Source organism: Myripristis murdjan, chromosome 23 (assembly GCF_902150065.1).
Source record: "Myripristis murdjan chromosome 23, fMyrMur1.1, whole genome shotgun sequence".
Taxonomy (NCBI): Eukaryota; Metazoa; Chordata; class Actinopteri; order Holocentriformes; family Holocentridae; genus Myripristis; species Myripristis murdjan.
In genome coordinates this window covers 22,459,900-22,484,154 of record NC_044002.1, presented here as the reverse complement: position 1 = coordinate 22,484,154, position 24,255 = coordinate 22,459,900, and the positions used below count along the sequence as shown (strand labels likewise).

Here is a 24,255-nt window from a genome sequence, read left to right as displayed (position 1 = left end):
TTCTCCTCATTTGCTGTCATTTCTCTTATTCCTTCACCTTTCATAAGAAAATTGTACTCTTGCTCTTCCTTCTGCTGTTTATTTGCACAGCTGATGATCTAAAGGTTATTTCTAATGAAACTGTGGCATATACATTAAACATACAGACACATTCTGTTGATAAATGTATTTCCGTACAATGTCAAAAAAAAAAAAAAGGAACAAAAAACAGGGATAATTCAGCTAATTAGAACAGCAACTAACAATTATTTTCATTGATGATTTTTTTTAAACAAACAACAAATCACTCAATCAATCAAATTATGACATACTGTATATCTATCACAAGTTCCTAATTGATGGCTTAAAATTGATTCCTCAGTCTGACCCAACAAGTTTCATTTCATAATGATAAACAACACAGAAAAACAAGCAAACTTTACTATTTGTTTGTTTTGTTTTGTTTTTTAACTTGGTAAAGAATCTAAAGCAATTACTCAGTGATCAAAATTCTAATCGATAAAATTTATTTCTAATCAGTTAATTAAATACCTAAGTAATCCTAATTAGCTATTATTGATATTGTTCGCTTGCAAGCAGCTAGCACCATTTAGTCAACCACGACCGAATCTGACTGGCTAAGACAACGCCGCTGCAGTTTTCGCCTCAGACGCTTCCTCATCACATCCTCGCGCTTCACGTTTACCCAACAAACATCCAACCTTGCTGCAGCTAAAAGTCTGAAACAGCAACTAGCAGACGCGCGCCTTCCTCTGAAAGCACCTGGAGAGCTGAAACTCATTCAGCCACGGAACGCCGAGGAAACCAATTCAAATGTAAAATGTAAACACCACGTGCAAACGACATTCACAATCCGCTCTCGTCTTTGCGGGACGCTCTGGGATGCATCTCAACAGCGTTTCTGAGTGTCAGAGGGACCGAGCGGTCGGCAGACATCTATCAAACACAAATCAGGCAACCCGGAGGCACGGCGTGATTGACGGGCTCCATCCTTACCTGTCGATGTCTCCCTGCATGTCTTTGCCTCCTCTCTGGGAAATGTCTCGAGACGAGGCCAGGTCAGAGGTTCGGCCTGCGTTGCGCGCGTACAGATGGAGGCCGCCGTCCGTAAGGTATCTGTTGGAGGAAAACCTAATTAGAGCCAGGAAGAGATCCGACCTCCTTTGGCAGAAAAATAGTCTGATTTATTCATTGTTTTCTCACTTTTTTACTGATAAATTGTCTGATTAACCAAACTTTGACAGTGGCTTGACTGATTGATGTATTGATTGACAGGGAACATGCAGACTGTGTGCATGAGTGCATTTTTATGTGGGTGCAGGTGACTGTGTGTGTATATATTATCTATGACTGTGCATGTGCGTGTGAGCATATAGGCCTACATATGTGAATGCGTGTGGGCTCTAGCAAATGCATCTGTACCTGCGAACGTTATATTGTATGTAAGTTTGTGCAGGCGTATCTGTGAATGTGTGTATGTTTTTGCTGGTGTCTAACTGTGAATGTAAAACTGTGGGAGTGGGTAAAGGCATGCATATCATTGCATTTGCAAGAGTGTCTACGGAACGTGAATTTGTGTACATGGGAATGTCTGAACGAGTACAAAAAGTCAAATAAATCTGCCGGTGGGATGAGATAATCCCGACTGGTTCCAACGCAGTTTCATTTGTTGAGGAATTTTTCTGGGAACGAGTGAAAATGTGTCGAAACAAGGCGGAACAAGGCAGATCAGGAAAATTCTGGAAACATGTTGATTGGCATTGGAAACAAGTGGGGTTATCTCATCCCACTGGCAGTTTTTTTTTCCAGGCTTGAAGAAAAACAAGATTTAACACGGGGGATGAGACTAAATGACTTGTTAAGAGGGAAATGTTTGGCAGTGTAGGTGTTTGGGGGATTGAGGGGTGGGTGGTGCTGCCAGGCTGCTATCAGATACGGCTGGTGGGACATGAGGATCATTAGTGTTCAGCTAATTAGCCTCATAATTCAGCTAATCACCTTTCCCTCTCAACGTGCTGTTACATTTTCTGCTCTGACACATCCTTAATCCTAGCGACGCTTCGCTTGGCGATCGGCAAACTTCAGTTTCCGCTCGCAAAGGCGATGTGGGGAAATCATAAACGCAGGGGTGTGGCTGGAGGAATTCCTCTTCTTCTCAGCAAACAGCTTTTCAACACACCTCCCTTCAAGACATTCATCGCCATTGAGCGGAGGAAGGTCACCAGCCCACACACGCATTGTCGAGATGTTAAATGGAACATGCCGACATATCTTTCCTCATTCAGGAGAACTGTCAGTGTGCCGAGCGCGCTCAAGGTTTGCATGGGTGTGTTACGTGAGCGCTCCTTTCACGGCCTTCCTGGCGTGTGTGTGTTGGCCTTGACGCATCCACGGGAAGCCATTTGTCTTAATGCGTGTCATTCACACAAACGAAAAACAAACGAAGGCCTTGGTGACCTTGCACGAATGCATATGTAAGCATGATGTTTGGCATGCACGCACTTTTGAATGCAAGTGAACCATAGGTGAATTTATTTGGTTTATTTTGGCACCTGCGTGAAGGATGTGGAGGCCATGGAGATGTTTGGGCGAAGACATTTAACTTCAACTCTTAGCAACTTCGTGAAGGCATGATCTACACTACTCACAAAAAGTTAGGGATATTCGGCTTTCGGGTGAAATTTCAGGATGAACCTAAAATGCATTATAACCTTTACAGGTGAACTTAATGTGACCTTCTGTAAACCTTTGAATGCACATGTCCAACTGTTCAGTGTTTCAGTACTTTTTGCACAAGTTGCTGTTCTCTAACAAGGAGTTTAACGGCAAAATTCACATCAGGTGTTTGATGCTCCAGCTCATCGAGGTCGTATCATTAGGGAACGGCTGCTGGAGACTGGGGTACCTCAGATGGAGTGGCCTGCACTTTCTCCAGACCTGAATCCCATAGAAAACCTATGGGATCAGCTGAGTCGCCGTGTAGAGGCTCGGAGCTCTGTACCCCAGAACCTCAATGTCCTGAGGGCCGCCCTTCAAGAAGAGTGGGATGCCATGCCTCAGCAGGCAATAAGTCGACTTGTGAACAGCATGAGACGTCGTTGTCAAGCTGTAATTGATGCTCAAGGGCACGTGACAAGTTATTGAAACACTGACATTTTTTGTTGTGGTATATCCACCACTGTTGTTGGCTTTTGTTTCGAGAAATTGTTTGAGATGAGGAAATCACCAGTGTATGCTTCTACTTAAATGCCCTACTTTCATGATATAATATCACTGTAGCATAAACTTTTTACATTTTCCATAAATTTCACCCAAAAGCCAAATATCCCTAACTTTTTGTGAGTAGTGTATTTTCATTCTGAGAAAAGTTATTATTATTTTACCATGATCAAAACCTCATCCGAAGATTTGCCAATGTTTTAGGCGCCTTAAGCCAAACCCTAACCTCATTTAGACCGTTAAGTTTCACAGCACAAGGTTTGGTGAAACGTTCATAATCCCTTTCAAGGTGCAGGGAATTTATGTTTGTATTATTACTGTCCATAATGCATCATCTTCTCATCTCATAAAACTTTGTGAGACCATGTCATCTACAGATCCAAACTAATGTAATAATAAGCCAGTATTTCAGAGGAGGCGAGCACTCCACTGCAAAAAGTCAAAATCTTACCAAGATTATTTGTCTTATTTCAAGTCAAAATGTCTTATTTCTCGTCAAAACATCTCATTACACTTAAAATAAGACATGATCAGCTCAGAAATAAATTGTCTTTAGACAATTTTCACTTGTTTCAAGTGAAAATCGACTTGAAACAAGTGAAAATATGCTTGAAACAAGAAACAAATTTTGCCAATGGAACAAGCAAATTTTTACTTGTGACACAAGTGAACAAGTAAAAATTTGCTTCTTCCAAGTGAAAACAAGTGTAATGAGATATTTTGACTAGAAATAAGACATTTTTACTTGAAATAAGACAAATAATCTTGGTAAGATTTTGACTTTTTGCAGTGTCGGCACTATTAGCCGGATGTAGCTGGTCATCCTACCCGCTGGTGAGCTCATCGGTCCGGGCGTTCCTCCCCAGGACGTCCCCATCACTCATGTACCCTGCCATCTCCATCTCCATCCCTCCTTCTGGCCCTGCTCCTCCCTTCTCCCCCTGCTCCGCCCCCCTCGCCCCTGCCGCCATTGCTGCTCGCCTCAGGGGGGCGCTGTACACAAACCTGGAGGGGTCCGAGTGCCCGCCGTATCGCCCGGCGGTGGTGCCAGCGCCCGTCGAGCCCGCCCTGGGCGCAGCGTAGCCGCTGGGCATGGAGGGGGCGTCGCCCGCCTGGAGACGCGGGGTTTGTGATTGGCCCAGACGCCAGGCCATGGGGGAGGAGCGCGTGGCGAGGGCTGGTAGGCTCCGCCCATTCACCTCGGTGGTTACGGTGGTGTCAAAGGTCGTTTCTAGAGTACTGTGAAGACGGAAAGACAGAGAGTATGATGGCGTTACCTCTGGCTCATGAACACAACATGAAAAATATGAAAATCCCCAAAGCTATGGAGAATACTCGACTCTGATTGGCCAGCTGCAGCCATATGTGGTCCGATATTTCCCAATTTCTCAATTTTGACTGTTATTATTAATATTATGAATAAACAACTGTTGCTATGGACAGTTACTTCATGCCTGATAGACGACTTCATGCAGAAAAGTCTGGTCTAGTTATACAGTGACACCTGCTGGAGCCGAGATGTCATTACATCACCTAACTCTGAATTTATTCGGGGAACATGAGACATTTGACCATCGCCGTGTAAATAAAAACAACGAGAGGAAAACAACAGCGGCAGCAAGGAGGTAAAGTATAACATGTAGGCTAGCTGAAATGTTACTAATATGCCTTGACATTATTTTATTATTTTATTTTATAAACTGTTTTAGTGAAGACCTGAAGGCTTAAATTAATTTCTAATAAAGGGCTCCCCATAAACTGATGTCTTGATGACCAGCTAGTCTGAGACAACATTATGACAGTACAAGTAGAAGTTAAAATCTGAGATTCAAGATTTCAAGATTCAAGATTTATTCGTCACATGCATGAATGTACAGGTACAGCAGCAGTGAAATGTAACTGCAACAACTCCAGCACTGTGCAAGTAAAAAATAAAAATAACAAATAAAAATAATAATAATAATGATAATGATAATAATCATAAAAAAAGAAATAAAATAAAATAAAGATAAAATAGAAATAAATAGATAAAATAGAAAGAATAGAAAGAATATATGACATTCCTATATACAATGAACGACTGATGGATATTTAACATAAATAAATTTATTTCAAAGCGGTTAAGGTGCGATTTGAGCTTGTTTTTGGATCAGATGTTTCAGTGCAAAAGCGACAGTCGCTATCAACTTTTTGGAAGCCTCAGTGAGGACGGACGTGGCAAATCTGCCCGCAAATGCACCAAAATCACACGTCCGACACAGTGAAGCCGTCACACCGAGTGCATTGCTGTGTGAAGGACAGATCGCTCTGGCGGAAAGCTCCGACGTGTTGGCACAACAACGCTGTCGACATCAGCTGCGTGCCACTCCCCTTAAATCACTCGCTGCTGCGGCTGCTGCTCGAGCTGCTCTGTACTTGTGTGACCTTCCTAAAGTGCTGCTTCTTCCAGTTTGTTAACTTGAGAGAGGAGAGAGAGGAAGACGAAGGCTCCCGTGAGGATTTATGTCAGACCATCACGGTCCATCACATGGAGCGAGGAGGGGGGAGATAGACTGGAAGGAGCTGCGTCCCACTGCCAGGCGAAGTCCACAGAAAACTTTTTGGAAAGTAAAACCTTTCAGAGTGTTTCCATCAGCTGAGTTGAAGCAAATAAAAAAATAAAAATGCTCCTGAATGACAGGAAAAACACGGGTGTTGGGGAGGTTGTTCTTTTTTGTGAGCTAAAATTGTCCATATTTCATACTTTTAACAAATCCGACACAGAATAACGTGATACAGTATCTCTACAGCTATTAGAGACTGAAATTTAATGCATTTTTTGGACAAATCATCCTCTTCTTATTCAAATCATCCATGCAGGCCTTTTATCTTTAGGCCTTAATAATATAGAATATGGTCATTAATTACATGATTGCATGAGCTGTAATTTTAACACTTTGCTTTAGGCTAGACAGCAAGGTGCTGCTGTGATAAATCTGACCAGGCACTTTCTGTCCACAGAAGCTAAAACAGGCAAAGTACGGCGATTTTCTTGGATTTCTCTCCTCAGGTAAGTAGGAGAGGTAAGTCGAAACTCAGATGTGTCACTATAACGGCAGCGTGACATGAGAAACATGAGAAATGTTGACTGACACAGAGGAATTTGGACAAAAATGAATTAAAAAAAAGCTTATTTTAATGTCTTTTATGGCTTGATATTTATCAATCTGGATCTGCAGATACTCTGGGATACACCGAGAAATAGCCACACAAACACGATAGATAACTTTTTTAACTGGTTTCTAATAAGGTAATTCACATAAATAAGTAACTAACAAAAAAATAAAAAATACTTGGATGGAAATGAGAGTACAGAGAGAGATAGAGAGAGAGAGAAAGCCAGAGTCAGAATAAGTAAGACGCTGGCAAATGAAAGGAGCCCCGACAGAGAATTAAACCTAATGGAGAGAGACTGAACAGCCCTGACTGGTTTGAGCAGGAACCATCCCCCAAAAAAAAAAAAAAAAAAAAAAAAAAAAGTAGTCATCCAACCTGCAAATGTCCTCCATTGGCACTGCAACACCCACTGCGGCCTTTCTCTTTCTTTCTTTCTTTCCTTTCTTTCTGTGTTTCTTTGCCGTGCCAGACTTTTTCTTTTTCTTTTTCTTTTTCTTTGCACCGAAGCGGACACCAAATTCAAATTCTCCAATCAGCTCCTTTCAGAGGTGAAGCGGCGGCCCAGCAGGAGTGCAGAAGCAGCAGCGGCGGCAGCAGCCATGCATTAAAAATGTGAGTCTGCTACCTCGACCACAGTGCTTTAGTACATCTGTAGATTGTGACACCAAGGACACACATACAACATTCACACAGGCAGGGCTTACACAAAGGCTGCAGCCTGGAGAAGCACTGCACACACACACACACACACACACACAGGAAAGCAAAGCAAAGACAGCAGTGGTACCTCACTTGAGCTCTCTCTGCTGGGAGGAAGAGTGCACTGCATTCACAATGATGAGTGGAAGGGAGAGAGAGAGAGAGAGAGAAAAAAAAAAACAATAAAAAAAAAAAAAATAAAAAAAAACACCTGACATGAAACCAGACAGCTGCTCTGATTTGTTTCTTTGAGCGTAACCAGTTAATGCGCATTCCGGTTGTAAACACGATTTAAACGCCGTGTTCTCTTACATGTAATGCACATTACCATGGAAACAGGTCGAACCCGTGCATGCAAACACCCTAACCTGAGAGGATGAGGGGTTTCGATGCTTCAGGGGACCCCGCTAATGACGGTGCACACAAGTAAGCACGTTCAATTAACCGATTTTAAATCTTTGCATGTAAGCCGGATAATAATAATAATAATAATAATAATAATAATAATAATAATAATGGAAGTGGAGAGAAGTGAATATCTAGAAATTAATTTACGGCTCGCTAATTTAACTTCACCTCGTCTCCAAGCGGCGGGGAGAGAGAAGGAGAAGAGAGAGAGAGAGATAAACCGGGAGAGACGGTGTGTGTAGGTGTCGGGTTAAACGAGCAGCAGCTACTGATTTATTTTACACATTTAATAGGCACAGTTTCCTCTGATACCTCCATACCTTAGCAGGACGGATGGTTATATTACAGAAATGCACCGCACTGTGATATGGTGTAGTTAAATAAAACGGCACACACAAGCTTTTAAATATATTGCAAAAACATAAAAAGAAAGGTGCTATGGTTATGAATTTTTAAGCATCAGTAAATTCTTCTCAGTCGCCAAAATAAATAAATCAAAAAGGGGAAAGAGACGGTCCTCTGGTCCTAATTGATTTCTTGGTCAAAGGCACAACAGCGCCCTCTTCCTGTTTGGTGCCGTAAAGCAGCCCCGTCAGGTTTCCCCGTGGAGCCTGGCACGTGACGTAAACCTCGATGTAGAGGCTGGAGGAGGCTGCCAATCGTCTTGGCAACGGCGGTGCCTGTTTACGGTAATTAAACGAACGCCTCAACATTAATGTAGCGGTCATGATTTCTTGATGTCGACGCGCTATAAATAGGACCTTTAAAATAGCACGTATGATTTTGGCTTCTTTTAGTGCGTTTTTTTTTTTTTTTTGGGGCACATTTTTCATTTTTCTTCGATGGTTCAAAGCGAAGGGAGATAACATGTGACAGAGTTAACATGTGGGCTTGAATTTGAACCACACACAAAATACACACTTGAGAAAATGGAGCCAGCAGGACGCTCGCAGTTTGAATATTTTTGACACACAGACACACACTGGACGTACTTTACCTCAGAAGTCATCCTGTGTCTCTGTGCTGCAAACTGACTGATGAAGCAGAACTACAGTAAAAATACAACTTTAAAGAGATTGGGGGACGATTCTGTGTGAATTTAAAAACTCAGCGGGACATGAATCTGTGTTGCTGAGCAAATATATACATATATAGTTGAGGGCCTTATGGCAAAATAGATAGATAGATAGATAGATAGATAGATAGATTTTTTATTGTCATTGCACAATCATATACGTATAATAATGCAACGAAATTAGGGCTCAGTCCTTTCGGTGCAGGGGAGAATAGAAAGCATTGTGCATTCTGCTAGTTGAATAGCCAAGTCCAGTAATAGATGGCTGCAGCCATGTCTCTGATATCAGAAAAAATGTAACAGTCACAGAAACACTTGTTGGATGTGCAAGCACAGTTCGTCATCCTGTGTTCGCCATTGACCTGGCGCTGGAAAATGCTGGGAGGCGGCGGCCCAAAGGGCTGTCCTTTCAGCCGTGTCAACGCACCGGCCCTGCAGCCTCGGCGTCCTCCGGAATGTCCTGGCAGCGACGAAAGTCCGGTGAAATTGGCATCCAGCAGCGCAATCCCAAGCTCAAAAGGTCCTGATAACTGTTGTTTCCTTTGCTTGTTTACGTTTCCTCCTGGACTTGTCACTGGGAAGAACTATCCACAGAGACCCCGGTGTTCTAACGGCGTCCTCCGGAATGTCCTGGTAGCGATGAAAGTCCGGCGAAAAAGGTACCTCGCAGCACAATCCCAAGCTCAAAAGGTGCTGACGACTGTACGCGTACATTGCCCAACATAAGGTGGTGTTTTAAGCTAAAAACACAACCGTTCACACATACAAAAACATATAATACGGCACCGAGAGTGGAGAGCTGTAGCCGCTGCGTCTATGCGCGCTGCCATGGCAACCACAAACCCACAAATAAGGGTAATTTCGCGCAAATTCATCTACAAGCGGCAAATTTGGATCAAAATGACAAATGTAAGTGTTTTTATGGGTTTCCCATGCTCAAAAAAGGTAAAATAGACATCAAGATTGTATTTGTATCTCATCTGGTTCAAAAGTTATAGCCGAATCCCTTTTTCAGGCGGCGGCCATATTGGATTTGGCCGCCATCTTGGCCTCAGGGGTCTCTGGCTCGGGCGCCCTGGCTGAATCACTTCAGTATGCCTTCAGCTACATCTGTGCCAAATTTGGCGCTTGTAGATTAATTTGCGTGAACTTTGTCATAAGGCCCCTAACTATTCCAATACTCGACTAAATCCTCTTTATGGATCTTCTGTCCATGTTGTTTCTGCTGCATTTATTTAATCTTTTGCTCGCAAGATTTTTTGTCCAAGCCCCATGTGGGTTTACTTCACCTGTACTGATTTCTTATGCTTCTTTTAATGTGAATTTTTTTTTTTTTTTCCATAATTGAATTTGATCATTGTTAGCGGCAAGCAACTTAGCTAAACTAACTTTAGTCACCCTCACAAATGATCATTTTCATTCTTTATTAGATTTGAAGATGTTTGTTTTTTCTTTATCGTTTCATCACTGTGGTCTATCATCATCTAAATGGACTAAACAGAAATTAAACAAAGCTAACGGCTAACCTAACGGCTTAGCTTAACCAAACTTAGCCTAAGCTAACTCATCGAACGTTTTAAATCACTCATACTTATTAATTTCTCTTCTTGTGCTTTTTCCATAACTGTTTTTGATGATCATTTTTGCGTTACTACTTCATTTTTTTACATTTTTAGCATTGTATGACGTTAAAACAGAAACAAAATTGCCTGTTTTAATAAACGTACAGCTAAGCTAAGCTAACTGAAGCTAATAACATTAAGTTAAATTAAGCAAGGTGAGCTAACTTTTCACCTTATCACTACAGACATTTTTATTTCTTTTCTTTAGGCAACTTTAATTATTGGGCATGCATGCACGCTGAGCAAATATGTGTGTGTGTGTGTGTGTGTGTGTGTGTGTGTGTGTGTGTGTGTGTGTGTGTGTGTGTGTGTGTGTGTGTCCTGCATCTTTAAATGAAATGGCCATTGGACAGTTTCTTCATTTGTGATGCTTCTGTATTGATGTGTATCTGTCTCTGTCCTGAGGGCGGAGGCTGGGATGTGTGTCTGTCTCAGCCTCTCATATCTGCCACTTCACACACACACACACCCACACACACACACACACACACAAGCACAAACATGAAGATTGCATCCCAATAACAGTCGATTTCTTGGGAACTTGTTGCCTGTGGGAAGGTGAGCGGCCGTGAGGAGTGTTTCTGCACACACAAACTCACATCTACACACACACACACACACACACGCACAAACACACACACTAAGATCAATAAGCCTGGATGAAAGAGAGAGATAATTCTTTCAAAATCAAGCAAAATAAAGCCACAGAGGCAGCGGGGCTCAGGCTGCACGACAACAGCAAAGATGCACATGAATGATAATTAAAGATGCACAGTCTTGTTTTTGATAATCGTTATGATGATCCGGTTATTTTTCTCCATTTCGCTGCTCTGTTATTTTTTCTCTTTGGGTTTGTGGGACAGAAACGTTCCCCACAAAGTGCCACCGCCTTGTTTTGTGTGTGTGTGTAAAGTGTGTGTTAATCATTGTGTGTGTGTGTGTGTGTAGGAGGGGGGTGGCACTGCTAGTGGAGAGTGTTATAAGCTATTAGGTTGACGGGTCTGTCGGATTAATTGCTCAGCACCATCACGATGCTGATCTGAAGCCGCTGAAGCCTGAAAAACCTGACCTTGACCCCCGAGCAGAATCACTTTCCATCGTCTGCCGTGCGCCGGAAAATCATTTTTTTTTTCCAAGACATCATCTCATCTCGTCCCCCTGGATCATTTTCTCCCCCCTCTGCTCACAAAAAAACACTCAGGGATTGACAACCGTGCCTCTGACCTTTGCATTCCTCACTGTTCACTGCTTGTAATTTCGGTGATTTTCGATTTTAAGGCTTATTCTACCGTTGCAAGCTGCCCTCCCTCCCTGCATGGAAGCCGAATGCCTGAGATGCAAATGCAAAAATGCAAAAACAGCGGCTCACCTCTGAACAGCACGGATGCGCTCGCCGGATTGGACCAGCGGCTACCTCCTCGATTCCAGAGCAATGAATAATTTAGCCTGCCCGGTTTTCCCCCCCTTCCCCGCGCGCGCTCCAAAGTGTAAACACAAAATAAACGAAACGCCGACCGGGGCGAGGCGATAATGTTCAGAGTTTCACCCCCGCGCTCGCTGAATCGCCCCCACGGGACGCGGCGGGAATCCCGAGAGTCTTTCCCTTTTTCATTTTCTGTGCCGGGTTTGCCCTCGAAGATAAACAGGAGACGTTTTCGTTGCTGCCACGTGTCAATCAATACCATTTTTCATTGTCTGGGCTGAAAAAAATGACTAGTGGGAAATTAAATGTGTTTTTTTTTTTTGGATCGATACAGATTATCTGCAGAAAGTGAGGTATGTTGGGGCCGGTGGTGGATGAGTTTGAACTGGGCTGAACAGGAACACTGCAAAAACGCAAAATCTTACCAAGATTATTTGTCTTATTTCAAGTCAAAAATGTTTCATTACTAGTCAAAATATCTCATTACACTTAAAATAAGACATGATCACCTCAGAAGTAACTTGTAAGTTTTTAGACAATTTTCACTTGTTTCAAGTGAAAATTTGCTTGAAACAAGTGAAAATTTGCTTGTTTCATTGGCAAAATTTGCCAGTGGAAAAAGTGAAAATTCACTTGAAATAAGGAAAAAATTGGCTAGAAACAAGAAACAAATTTTGCCAATGAAACAAGCAAATTTTCACTTGTTTCAAGCAAATTTTCACTTGAAACAAGAGACAATTGTCTAAAAACAAGTTACTTCTGAGGTGATCATGTCTTATTTTAAGTGTAATGAGATATTTTGACTAGGAATAAGACATTTTTCACTTGAAATAAGACAAATAATCTTGGTAAGATTTTGAGTTTTTGCAGTGAAGTTGCACCAAAGGAAAAGTGCAGCAGGGAAAGCGAGTGCGCTGCCTAAACCACAGTAACACAGTACGTGCAAAGGGGCCTCTTCATCGGGGTCGATGATTTTTAGGCGACAGGAAACTCGGCCGCCATCGAGCTGGTCCCGGACGAGACGCGCCTCACTGCAGACCGGGCTCAGCTTCCATTTCAGCGTGCACGATCCAAAACCTTTGACGGGGTGGGGGGAACGTGAACACCGACCCAAATTGAACACCGGTGAAATATCAGCGCCTTAATCACCTCGATGCCGTGCTCATCACTAATCTGGTGACAGGAGGAGTATTTGATCCTTTTAGAGGTTTGTCATTTCTGTCTCAGTGAAATCTAAACCGGCAAAAAAGAAAAAAAGTGCTGCAGTAAATCGATGAGTAAATTGGATTGAACTGAGTTATTGCTCGGCTCAGTGCTCGTTGGTCAACGGCAGCTCTCATGCAGTCATTATTCTGAATAATGACCGCATGAATATCGGATCATCAAGTCAGTTTGACCCTACAAAGAAAGTCCGTTAGCCAAGCTCTTTAACACTGACACCAAAGCCGAAAAGTCTTTACGACATGGATTTTACTTTGAATTATTTAAGAAACATGAAATACAGTTGTCCCTCGCTATAATGCGGTTCACCTTTCACGCCCTTGCAGTTTCGCAGATTTTTTTTAGTGCAATTTTGCATGCTTTTTTTTTTTTTTTTTTTTTTACAGCGCATTGTGTTCTGCGTCCTGATTGGCTAAAGGACTGTAGACCATTGTCAATCAATCTCCTCCGTGCCGTGTCTCCTGTACAGTACAGAATGCATTCATTCCATAATACTGGACTTATTTTTCTACGAAGGTTTGAACTTTGAGAGTTTAAACAAGAGAGAAAAGTGAGAAAATGTTAATGCCTGTCTGAGAAAAGTGTATAAAGTGTGTAGTGAGGGGTTTTACAGCCTTAAAACATCTAGAATAATTGTAAAAAATAAAGCTGACTACTTCGCGGATTTCGCCTATTGCGGGTTATTTTTAGAACGTAACTCCCGCGATAAACGAGGGAAAACTGTATTTGCTTCGTGGTTGGCGGCTGAAGTATAGAATCAACAGAAAAGAGACAAAACCCAGAAGAAAACAACAAGGACATCAAGGAAGAGGGCAGAATATAAACGTGTTAAGCCATCTTGAGTCTTGAGAGTCTAATAAAAGCTGCACATAATTAACATTTTGTGTGAAATGACTGCCTTCTTTCGTAGCCGTGTGATAAGGGGGACGACGTGCAGCCAGCTGGTCATTATCACAAAATAAACCAACACATGATCACCGTGTTGGAGGTTAATTTTGCGATGATGACCAGCTGGCTGCACGTTACCCCTTACTTACAATATTTAAATTTGGAGTTTCCTGATTTCCTTTTTTTTCCATAATTTTTAAAGCATTTCTGGTGGATAAAAACACTGAATTCAACTGCAGCAGGTGTGAAAAAGTAATTTTGACATTCACCTGCTGTTTCTTGACATTAATAAGGACACATCTCGGACAACTTCTATAAAATATTATTAAAATATGCTTTAAAGATGCTCCAGTTTTGTTGCAGCTTTGATGGGGACTGACGGAAAAAGTCACATTTCGACGCCTGTTAGGCCGCCAAAAGGTGTAACACACACACACACACACACTGACCCTATCTCCATTCTGCTCAATCCACAGCATTTCAGAGAGAAATGTCTGTGTCGGCTGGAGGGCAGATGCAGGACGGAGGATTTTTTTTTTTTTTTTTTTCGGCGGAGAATCCCTCGGAGCGACCAAAGAAGAAGAAGAGAGAGTGATGAATATGACAGCGGTGTGCGTCCGAGCGTGGCGGTGATTAATTGCTCAGAAGGTGGAGGTGGAGGCGGCTTCGCGGCGATTACAGCCGTTTCTTATCCGAGAGAGAGAGATTAGGACACTCGTTATGGACCGAGCTGATCTGCATAATCGCTCACTTACAGAATATAAATACTCGTGTAAAAATACACACACGTGAACACACACACACATCACATTTCCCATTAAATCTAGTGGTTCTAACTTCTAACGCACACAATAATAATCCACTGCCATTTTGGACCAGTTCTTGCTGCATTGCTCCACCTCTCCAACTCTGGACACACACACACTCACACACACACATGCAGACATGCTATACGCAATGCTGATGTGGAGGTAAGATGATGCATTTTCCATTTCTTTCATGCTGACTGCACGGCTGCCGCTGATGAATGGGCACGGGGGCCGGCGATCGCGGACCAATCGAATCGCCGACGCCGTCCCCCGCGGGTCCCATCGGATTAAACGCGGTGGAAAGACAATGCCGCTCTATTGATCGCGCCTGGCCGAGACTCCTCCGAGGAGGGAAAGTGAAAAATAAACACACACACACACATACACACCACCACCACCGCCACCGCCGCCGCCGCGTGCACACACACAGACTGCCATCTGTCACGGCTGTCGGCAGCCTGGCCACCATCTTCCTGTGTAAATGGGGCAAAACACACAAAATAATACAGTGAGGGAGATCATTTTGTCTTCGCCCGAGTCGCGGCCGCTTCGCCGTGTGACGCCGGACGCTCAGAGTCAAGTCTTTTGAGGCGTCGGCTGTCCGTCATCCCTCCGTCTCATTACACGTGTGCCAGCTGGTGAAACAGGTTTTTAATCAAATCCAGGAGGAAGACGGAGCGCTGCTAGAGGGAACATCATGAACGGCTGGAGATCCTCGTTGGATCCGCTGAAGATATCAAGACTTGCCAAGACTTGACAATGGGTGTGCAAAAAAAAAGAGAAATGAATTAATAATAAAACGACTTGGTTAACGTGTGCCAGGACGTTAAGCTGTGATCACACACACAACCTGCCTGCGCCGTATTTTTTTCCTCCAATTATTTTCAAAGGGGTTTCGGTCGCAACAGGTGTGCGTCTCCTGTGCGCGCCTGGAGTCTTGGCTCGGCCGGTTACTGAGGCGCTCCAAGCTGAAAACGTCTCAACTCATTCAGCTGCGACGCTCGTTTTTTTTTTTTTTTTTTTTTGGAAATTGGCGACACGCAGGCGGAGCTCTTCTTGGACGAGGCGGTGAAACTCGTGCGTGCCGGGAAGCTGCTATAATTGGCCTTATAGTTCATGTCTCTTGTAGTATCCAATGTATGCTAGAGTTCAATGTTTCTTGTATTATTCAGAACAGCTTGGCTGCTAGCAGAGGGCAGATAAAGCTGGAGCCAGATGTACTTTCTCTATCTTGTTATTTAGGTCTGTTGCATTAGATACACGCCCAGTCAACATCCACACACATAGCATAGCACATTCCAGCAACAAGGCATGGACAGTGGTTGGCCTGTCCATGTCCGGGTAACTGGCCAATTATTCTCGGTTGTGTTTAACACTGCATTTACACTGCCAATGTAATGTGACCCAATTCCGATTTTTTGCTCTTATGTGGCACAGATCGGATATGCTCGCTGACAGTGTAATCAGGAAAAAGACGCATGCATTCGGATATTTTGAGATCGGATACAGGCCCCATTCATATGTGGAAATAAATCAGATATGTATCGGATATGTGCCAATGCGACCGCCGTGTAAACAGGCTGATCGGATTTTCTTACACGTTGCGTCTCTAACGTCATCAAATCTGCGACCAATTAGCTTATTTTGCCGCATAAATAGCGAACACGCGGTAAACGACAGACTGAACATGGAGGCTAACCTGCAGAGAAAGATGAGAGATGAGGAGGAAAATTCGGCACAGTGGTCAGTTGAAGAGGTCAGATGTCTTCTCAGTCTTTGGGGAGAGGAGAAAATTCAGGAGAAAATAAAAGGGACCTACAGAAATAAAGCCGTGTTCCAAGGCATGCGCGATGTTTCAGATGTTGTAGGCAAGTGTAATCGCGTGAATCAGATATGGGTCACTTGATAAAATACGTGTAACCGCACAGTAAAAAAAATCGGATTCAGGCAGCAAATCCGATCTGGGCATCAAGACTTGCAATGCAAATGCAGCCTTAGTCCAACCTCTGTACGGGGCAGGCCCAAGCCCAAGAACATAAATGTGTATCATTTCCAAATATCGGGGCTCATTCTGACTGAGATCCTGCGGGAGCTCTGTCACACTGAGACCAGCACTGCTTTGCTTTATATGTGACCATAATAAATATTGCATCAGAAAATTGAAGACTGACTCCGGTCTGTTCCTGGGCTTTCAACAAAAGAATCGGGAGCTAACAAAGCCGTATCGTCTGTTTGAAAATGGGCGAAACGCAGACATTTTCCACAGCTGCATATTGCTATTCAGGGTCGTACGGCTTTAAAACCTGCAGATTTTGAGGCTACAGGAACATTTCTAATGCAAAGCTAAAAGCACAATTCAGTGAGTAAATTCAATTAAATTCTGTTATGACACTTAGAGTTTCTTGTTTCAGGTTTTATGTTCAGTTTTTCTACACTAATCCACACAGAAAGCGCAGGAGCCGAGACTCGAACCCAGGACCTTCTGCCATCGACTTCTCTTATCCATTTTTAAATTTTTTTTTTTAACATGTAATCTGCTTTGTTACTTCAGATTATCTGGTGACACTAATTAGACATAAATATCATGCAAGTTTTTCAACAGAAATTCAGAAAATCAGCAGGATTCCCACTCTGTCAAATGTCCAAATTCCTGGACTTTTCTGTGGCTAAAACGTTGAATTTCAATGACCCATATAAGTATAGCATGATTTTTTTTTTTTCTTGACCAGTATTTTAAACACATTTCAGATTCAGAGGTCTTATTAAAGTTTGATTTTCTGTTTTATTCTGCGGGGGGAAGTGAATATAACATGAACCCAGTGGAAAATAAATATTACATTTGCTGCATAATTAGTCACTGATTTTTTTTTTTTTTTTTTTTTTTTTTGAGGCTGGAAAAAAAAAAAAAAATCCCCAAATTAATTCCCTGAGCTTTTTTCCCCTGAGCTTCTGGAAGAGACTTTTCAAAATTCCATGACTTTCCAGGAGTCCCATGACCTGAATGATGCTCACAGGGAGCAGCTGAAGGTGTGGGCGTCTGGAAAAAAAATAAATAAATAAATAAAATAAATAAATAAATAAAAAGAAAAGAAAAAAAAAAAAAAAAAAAAAAAAAAAACAGTGGCAGCTGAGTCAGAGCCGCTTTGGCCTGGAGTTGATTTATTTCTAAATCAGGGTCCAAAACTGAAATTGCATGATCCACGGAGGAGCCGGGAGGGGGGGTCGAGTCCGCGAAGCCAAGTTTCAACCGAGCGGGGGGGGGGGGGGGGAATGCTGCAGCAGTGGCCAGACCCAACGTGCACACGAATGCAAATCCAACGCCAGCGTAAGCAAAAATATACGGGCAAACTGCCTCGGGTGTTGTTTTTTAAATTCGGGTTATGGTTTATCATGTCAATTAAACACACGACCGACTCAAATCCAGGTGTTTTTCGGTGTCACGTCACAACCCTCGGCAATCGAAACGGGTCTGAACTGATGTGAAAATGCTGTTTGACTGTGTCTTATGAGAGGACGATACTCGCGACTCGCATTACCCAGGATGCCTCTGATGCGGCAGGAACAGGCTGTGAGACGGGGAGACTGGCCACGGGCTGCTCTTGTGCTCTTGTGCAATGAATCACCGCTTGTGTTCCTTACAGCGGCGGGAGACGCCTCGGCTCTGTGAGTGGAAGTTCGCTGGATCGAGTCCAGCACCGGCTGATAAAATCTGGACGGAGGGGCGTGAAGAGGAAATATCATCCTGCCGCAGTCCCAAGGCTGAAATTTCTCTCTCTCTCTCTTTCTTTCTCTCTGTTGTTGTCCCCTTGTCTGTGTGTGCACGCTCTAATACACACACACAAAGACACACACCCTCTCCCGCTCGCTTCCCACACAGTTTCACGTTGAGTTTCTCGCACTTTGTCTTTATTTTAGCGCCTCTGCAATGAAACTAAACTTGATTTTGACACTTAAAGCAGCCCGATTACACTCAAAAACTCAAAAAAAAAACACAGATCTGAGTCCAGTTCTTCCCACTCCTCCCACACTTTAAAACGACTTTCCATGACTTGGATGTTGAATTTCTACGACCTATACACTCCTAACATGTTTTTTTTTTTTTACATGACCAAAATTTAAAACCCACTTCTTAATATTTTAAGTTAATAGTTTAATATTCTGTTTTTCTCTGCAGGGGAAGTGAACGTAACGTGAACAAAATGGAAAATAAATACATTTAGTGAATAATTGTTCCTTGTCTCAAGAATTCCCTGACTTTCCCTGTTTGGAATGGACTGCACCGTGTGTGTGTGTGCATATGTGTGTGTGTGTGTGTGTGTGTGTGTGTGTGTGCTCCCACCTGTGGCTGATCTGCGTCCCCCGCAGGCTCGACATGGTCTCTTCCAGGTTCTGCCGCAGGTCGGCGATGTTCTTCACCGTGCGCATGCGTCTCGTCTCGGGGTCTTCTCCTGCAAACACACACACACACACACACACACAGCGTTACAGCATTTACTGACACACACACACACACACACACACATACACTGTCATACCCACAAACCCTGTATGCGGATGTAGCAGATGCATGCATGTTGACCTTTGTGCAGTTTGGGGCTTTATTCAAGCCTCACTGACGTTTCCCCTCATGATGTCAAGCTGCAGAAAAACACATGAAATTAAATCTAAAGACGAGAATATGCAGCGAAAACAGCTGCACGCCGAGGAGAAGTGGTTTGGATGGCGGTTTTAAATTATTCCTACTTGGTCAAAAGGCAGATTCTGATCCTATCTTACATAATTTTGTCTTATCTTGTCTTAGCGCCCACAAACAAACACACACCCACAATGAGATTTGACGAGGACATCTGACATATTTCAGTGAATATCTGAGCAGGAGGGGGGAGTGTGTGTGTGTGTGTGTGTGTGTGAGTGTGTGTGTGTTTGGGTTAGGGTGCAGCCGGCATGATTTCATCCCAATTTGAGAGCCGTCCAACAGTAAATGTGCCCGTCAGCCAAACAGGCTGAACTCTGCAGCTCCGTTACTGAGGAAAGTGGATCATTTTTTTTTCTTCTTCTTCTCCTTCTTCTTCTTCTTTTTTTTTTTTTTTTTTTTTTTGCAGTATTGACATTTTTCCTGGAGGCGCACACACACAGAGATGTCGTGCCATGACACCGCGCACGCCGTCAGTTAGCTCGGGACACAATCGTGCCTGCGAAAGCAAACTGTGTCAGAGCTGCTGTGCGTCTCTGTCAGCCGAGCAGAGCCACTCCGGCCCACCACCATCCCCACCCCCCCACCTCCACCCCTCCACCTTCCAGCTGCTGTGAAAGCACTTCATATGTTTCCCTGCGCCTCATTTGCGGATGAAGTGCTCCTTTTACTGATGCATTAGTCCCATTGTGAGCGAGGGCTGCTAATAAGCGCGGGTGAGCAGCGTTTCGGAGCCGCGAGCTGCGGGCGCTCACCAAAGTCTCTGCTTGTCTGCTCCAATTAAGCCTCTCTGTGCGCCTGTCAAGCTAGCCCATAGCTGCAGGCGTGCACCACAGAATGGGTAATTAACAAGTGGCATGAGACACAGAATGGATGCCGGTCACACTGGTTTCCAGTTTTAAGGTGCTTTCAGAGGGAGGCTGTCTCCGTGCGGCGCGGGTTGAATGAGCCACAATGAGAGGATAATGCGGCGCGATGCGAAGACGAGCGCGAGACGGGGAGCTGCTGTCATCGCTGTGATTGGAGCGGCGGCGGCGGCGGCGGCGGCCTGGATGTGAGAAGAGCCGGCTGATGACAGGAAGGTTGCAAGTTTGTAAATTCCCCCGCTGGACAAACAGGGGGAAGTTTAGGTGCCAGAGAGAAATTAACATTTTCTCCTCTGTCAACAACGACCACAAAGGAGCTCGGGGGGCAAAGCACTTAACCCCAAACTGCTGCGGAGCCGAGAGCAGAGGAAGAGGACTGTGTTTGTGCAGCTCAGGTGTGAATGTGCTCATCTGCATGGAGTGATTCGGTGCTGATAAAGAATGAAAAAAAAAAAAAAAAAAAAACGCCCAGCCAATTTCTCCTGGACGAACACAGTTAACAAAAATAAATAAATAAATTAAAAAAAAAAAAAAAAAAAAAAAAAAAAAAAAATCCATTTCGGTGTTGACCTCAAGGCCTCAGACTGAGCTTTCCAGAAAAAAAAAAAAAAAAAAAAAAAAACGCCCAGCCAATCTCCCCTGGATGAACACAGTTAACAAAAAAAAAAAAAAAAAAAAAAAAATTATTTCGGTGTTGACCTCAAGGCCTCAGACTAAGCTTTCCAGAAAAAAAAAAAAAAAAAAATCCAAAAAAACACCCAGCCAATCTCCCCTGGACGAACACAGTTAACAAAAAAAAAAAAAAAAAAAAAAAAAAAAAAATCCATTTCGGTGTTGACCTCAAGGCCTCAGACTGAGCTTTCCAGAAAAAAAAAAAAAAAAAAAAAAAAAAAAAAATCTGCACAGACTGAACAAAATTCATCCACATGAAAATTCACATGCAGGATGGGGCTTCAAACTATTTTTTTTTTTTTTCACTGTGGCATTTTACAACACCTAGACAGTGCCCAACTATGTGGTTAATTTTCATTGCATAAACACACCAATGCTACTCCTTGAATACTGTTGAATACAGTCCCTTTATTCTTCAAGACAAAATAAATAAATAAATAAAAAAAGCACAGGAAGTTGCCTTGGTGACAGCATACAGGCCGACATACACCATAAACATCATACATAATGCCTTAAATATATAAATATATACTGGCACACGGAAGCGACGGCGCTGATCAGTGCAGGAAACGCAGCAGACAGAGGACGACATGCATCATCATTACTGCACGGAAACGTCCTTCCTCCTCTTCTCATGTCTTGAATGTAATTGAGGGATGACGCGCTCCTCCTGCTCCTCTGTTCGACAAGCCTCAGACGGATGCAGTCCTTTTCGAAAACTCATTGAACAAACTGGAAAACAATAAGAACTTGGGGCCAATCCCATTTCTTATTTTCACCCCTACCCCTGTTTTTCGAGTGCCACTTGCCCCTTGCGACAAAGTTACAAGGGGTAGGGGTTGAAAATACTCCCCTATGAAACGGGACAACCCTTCATCCCCGGAAACGTCATCATTAGTCATCAGTGACGTTGTAAACAGACGTGACGATTTTTTTTTTTTTTTTGCCGGTAAATCTCAATCTCTCAGCTGTGGTAATCTCTCTTGTGTGGGCTGTTGGCGTCTTTTTGCGGTTGTCAATAGCGAATCGGAAGAATGTAAGGAGATAAGGACGCCCCTCAGCCGTTGTAAAATCACTGTAACCCGCGGCTTCTCGGGGCTTATTGTTTAATTCGACGCCTGGGAGCGCCGGTCAATCAGCTTGAGGTGTGAATGCACTGCAAAAAGTCCAAATCTTACCAAGAATATTTGTCTTATTTCAAGTAAAACTGTCTTATTTTTAGTCAAAATATCTCATTACACTTAAAATAAGACATGATCACCTAAGAAATAACTTGTTTTTAGACGATTTTCACTTGAAGAAACAAATTTTGCCAATGAAACAAACAAATTTCCAGTTATTTCTGCAGTGATCATGTCTTATTTTAAGTGTAATGAGATATTTTGACAGGAAATAAGACATTTTTACTTGAAATAAGACAAATATTCTTGGTAAGATTTGGACTTTTTGCAGTGTGATAGAGCGTAAACAAGTTTTGCTGTAGTTAGCCCGACGTTAGCCACACAACATGCTAGCCAGCTGGTGTAGTGGTGTAACGTCAAACAGACAATCGCCGACTTTATCGAGAATCGGGACATCCCTACCCCAAAACGGAGGGGTAGGGGCAAATGGTAGGGTTTATTGTTTATTGTTTATTAGGATCCCCATTAGCTTTTGTCAAGACAAAAGCTAGTCTTCCTGGGGTCCGTCACAAAAATAAAAACATTACATAAACCATCATTTAACGATTCAGCAATCACCCGTCTTCTACATAATTAACTAAAAATAGGAGAAAAAAAGAAAAAGATGCTACTGTAAATAAGACAGAATCAATTTGAAATACACCAAAATCACCTCTGGGGATTATTAGTACAGGCTTATTTGCATCAAGTGTTGTTTCAACTTTTTCTTGAAGCTAAATTTCGTACTAATATTCTTTATGTCATTAGACAATGAGTTCCATCCTGTTATAGCTCGATAGAGAACAGCAGATTTAAGTAGCTCTGTTCTTGGTTTAGGTGGTTCAGTATAACCTGAACTGGCTTGTCTAGTCATGTGGTTATGTGTATCGCGTGAGTATTCAACTTAAGGGGTGAATTGGGATTGGCCCCTTGTTCTTTTTTCCTGAAAAGCTGACGTCTTAAAGATACAAGGTTTTTTAACTGGATGCGGTTGGAGGACTGACCGACTGTTTGTCCCTGCAGTCGCTAATTCTGAATCAATACACTGCAAAAAGTCAAAATCTTACCAAGATTATTTGTCTTATTTCAAGTAAAAATGTCTTATTTCTAGTCAAAATATCTGATATCACATCTAATGAGATATTTTGACTAGAAATAAGACATTTTTACTTGAAATAAGACAAATATTCTTGGTAAGATTTGGACTTTTTGCAGTGTAGGAGCCATGTGTGGTTTGGCACTGAAACACGCACCAGACATGCACCTGGCCGGGCAGGTGTGCACCGAAAGAGACGAATCGGTGTGTCCAGATCAAGGATTTTACTTTGGAAAAGCCTCTGGAGCTCAAAAACCTCCACCGAGGCCCAGACTGATGAAACGTGTGCGGCTCCTCACGGCCGTTTGACCCGCCGCAGCCTCTCGACTGGAGGGGAAACCCTGAAACCAACTTCACCTTCTTCCACAAACTCACAGCCCTACAATGTTTGACTCTTCCCTTTTTCTTCCCTTTTTTTCTCTTTCTTCTGTTTCTCCTCCTCCTCTCCTCCCCTCTCTTCCACAGAGATCCAATTACAGTCCCATTATAAAGTGACACGAGGAGATTTGCCCCCGGAGCTTCCATCATGGACAGACACTCGGCGCAGCGTCGAGAGGCAGCCCCGGGCGTGTGTGTGCATTTATATGTTTTGCGCATGCAGGTGTGTGTGTGTGTGTGTGTGTGTACGAGCAATGCACTGAGGTAATGGTGTAGAGGGCTCACCTGCTGAGCTTCCAAACCAACACGTTACACCCAAACACACATTAGGATCTTTGGCTTGACAGAAACTGTTTTGGCGATTTGATTAAAAAACGATTTTCTTTCTTTGGAAAAAATTCAAACTCATTCAGCGCTTTGAGCCGATTCACGTGCAGAAACACGTTCCTCGTTTTGCGATGGATGCTGCCGCTTACACGACGTTAAAAAGATCCTCCTCGCTATTTCACCGGCGAGCGATGATGTCACCAGAAAAACGAGCCAATCAGACCGGGCCCCAGCTGTGCTGCCACATCTGGGTCTCGTCAAAGATAAACCAATCACGTGGAGTCTTAAATTTGCATAATCCATTGTTAATGCCAGGGGAAGAGGGCGGGGCCACTAACACTAGCAGCCAATCAGCAGCCAGTAGCTCACTGATGATGAATGAAATCTCCAAAAACATTCATTTGTCTTTTTAACCCCTTCAGACCTGCATTTTTTCTGCTGGGTACATTTTTTTTTTTAACTGATTCTGATTCCTCTCCAACATAAAAACAAAGTGGAAAAAACAAATTTTTTGCTAACTCATGTTTTTAATAGTATTTTTTC

At 43.1% G+C, this 24,255-nt stretch overlaps 1 protein-coding gene across 4 annotated transcripts in view; it reads right to left on the bottom strand.

The window, feature by feature from the left end:
* The window catches only part of nav3 (neuron navigator 3), a 490,514-nt gene that overhangs the window by 92,632 nt on the left and 373,627 nt on the right, over nt 1-24,255 (bottom strand). For 3 of the 4 annotated variants that reach the window (XM_030045462.1, XM_030045459.1, XM_030045460.1), the window contains exons 10-12: nt 18,860-18,968; nt 4,048-4,458; nt 997-1,116 (exon numbers count right to left, since the gene is read on the bottom strand). In XM_030045462.1, the coding sequence (XP_029901322.1) occupies nt 997-1,116; nt 4,048-4,458; nt 18,860-18,968 (640 nt within the window). The remainder of the gene's footprint in view (nt 1-996; nt 1,117-4,047; nt 4,459-18,859; nt 18,969-24,255) is intronic. The other variant, XM_030045461.1, reaches the window with a different exon arrangement.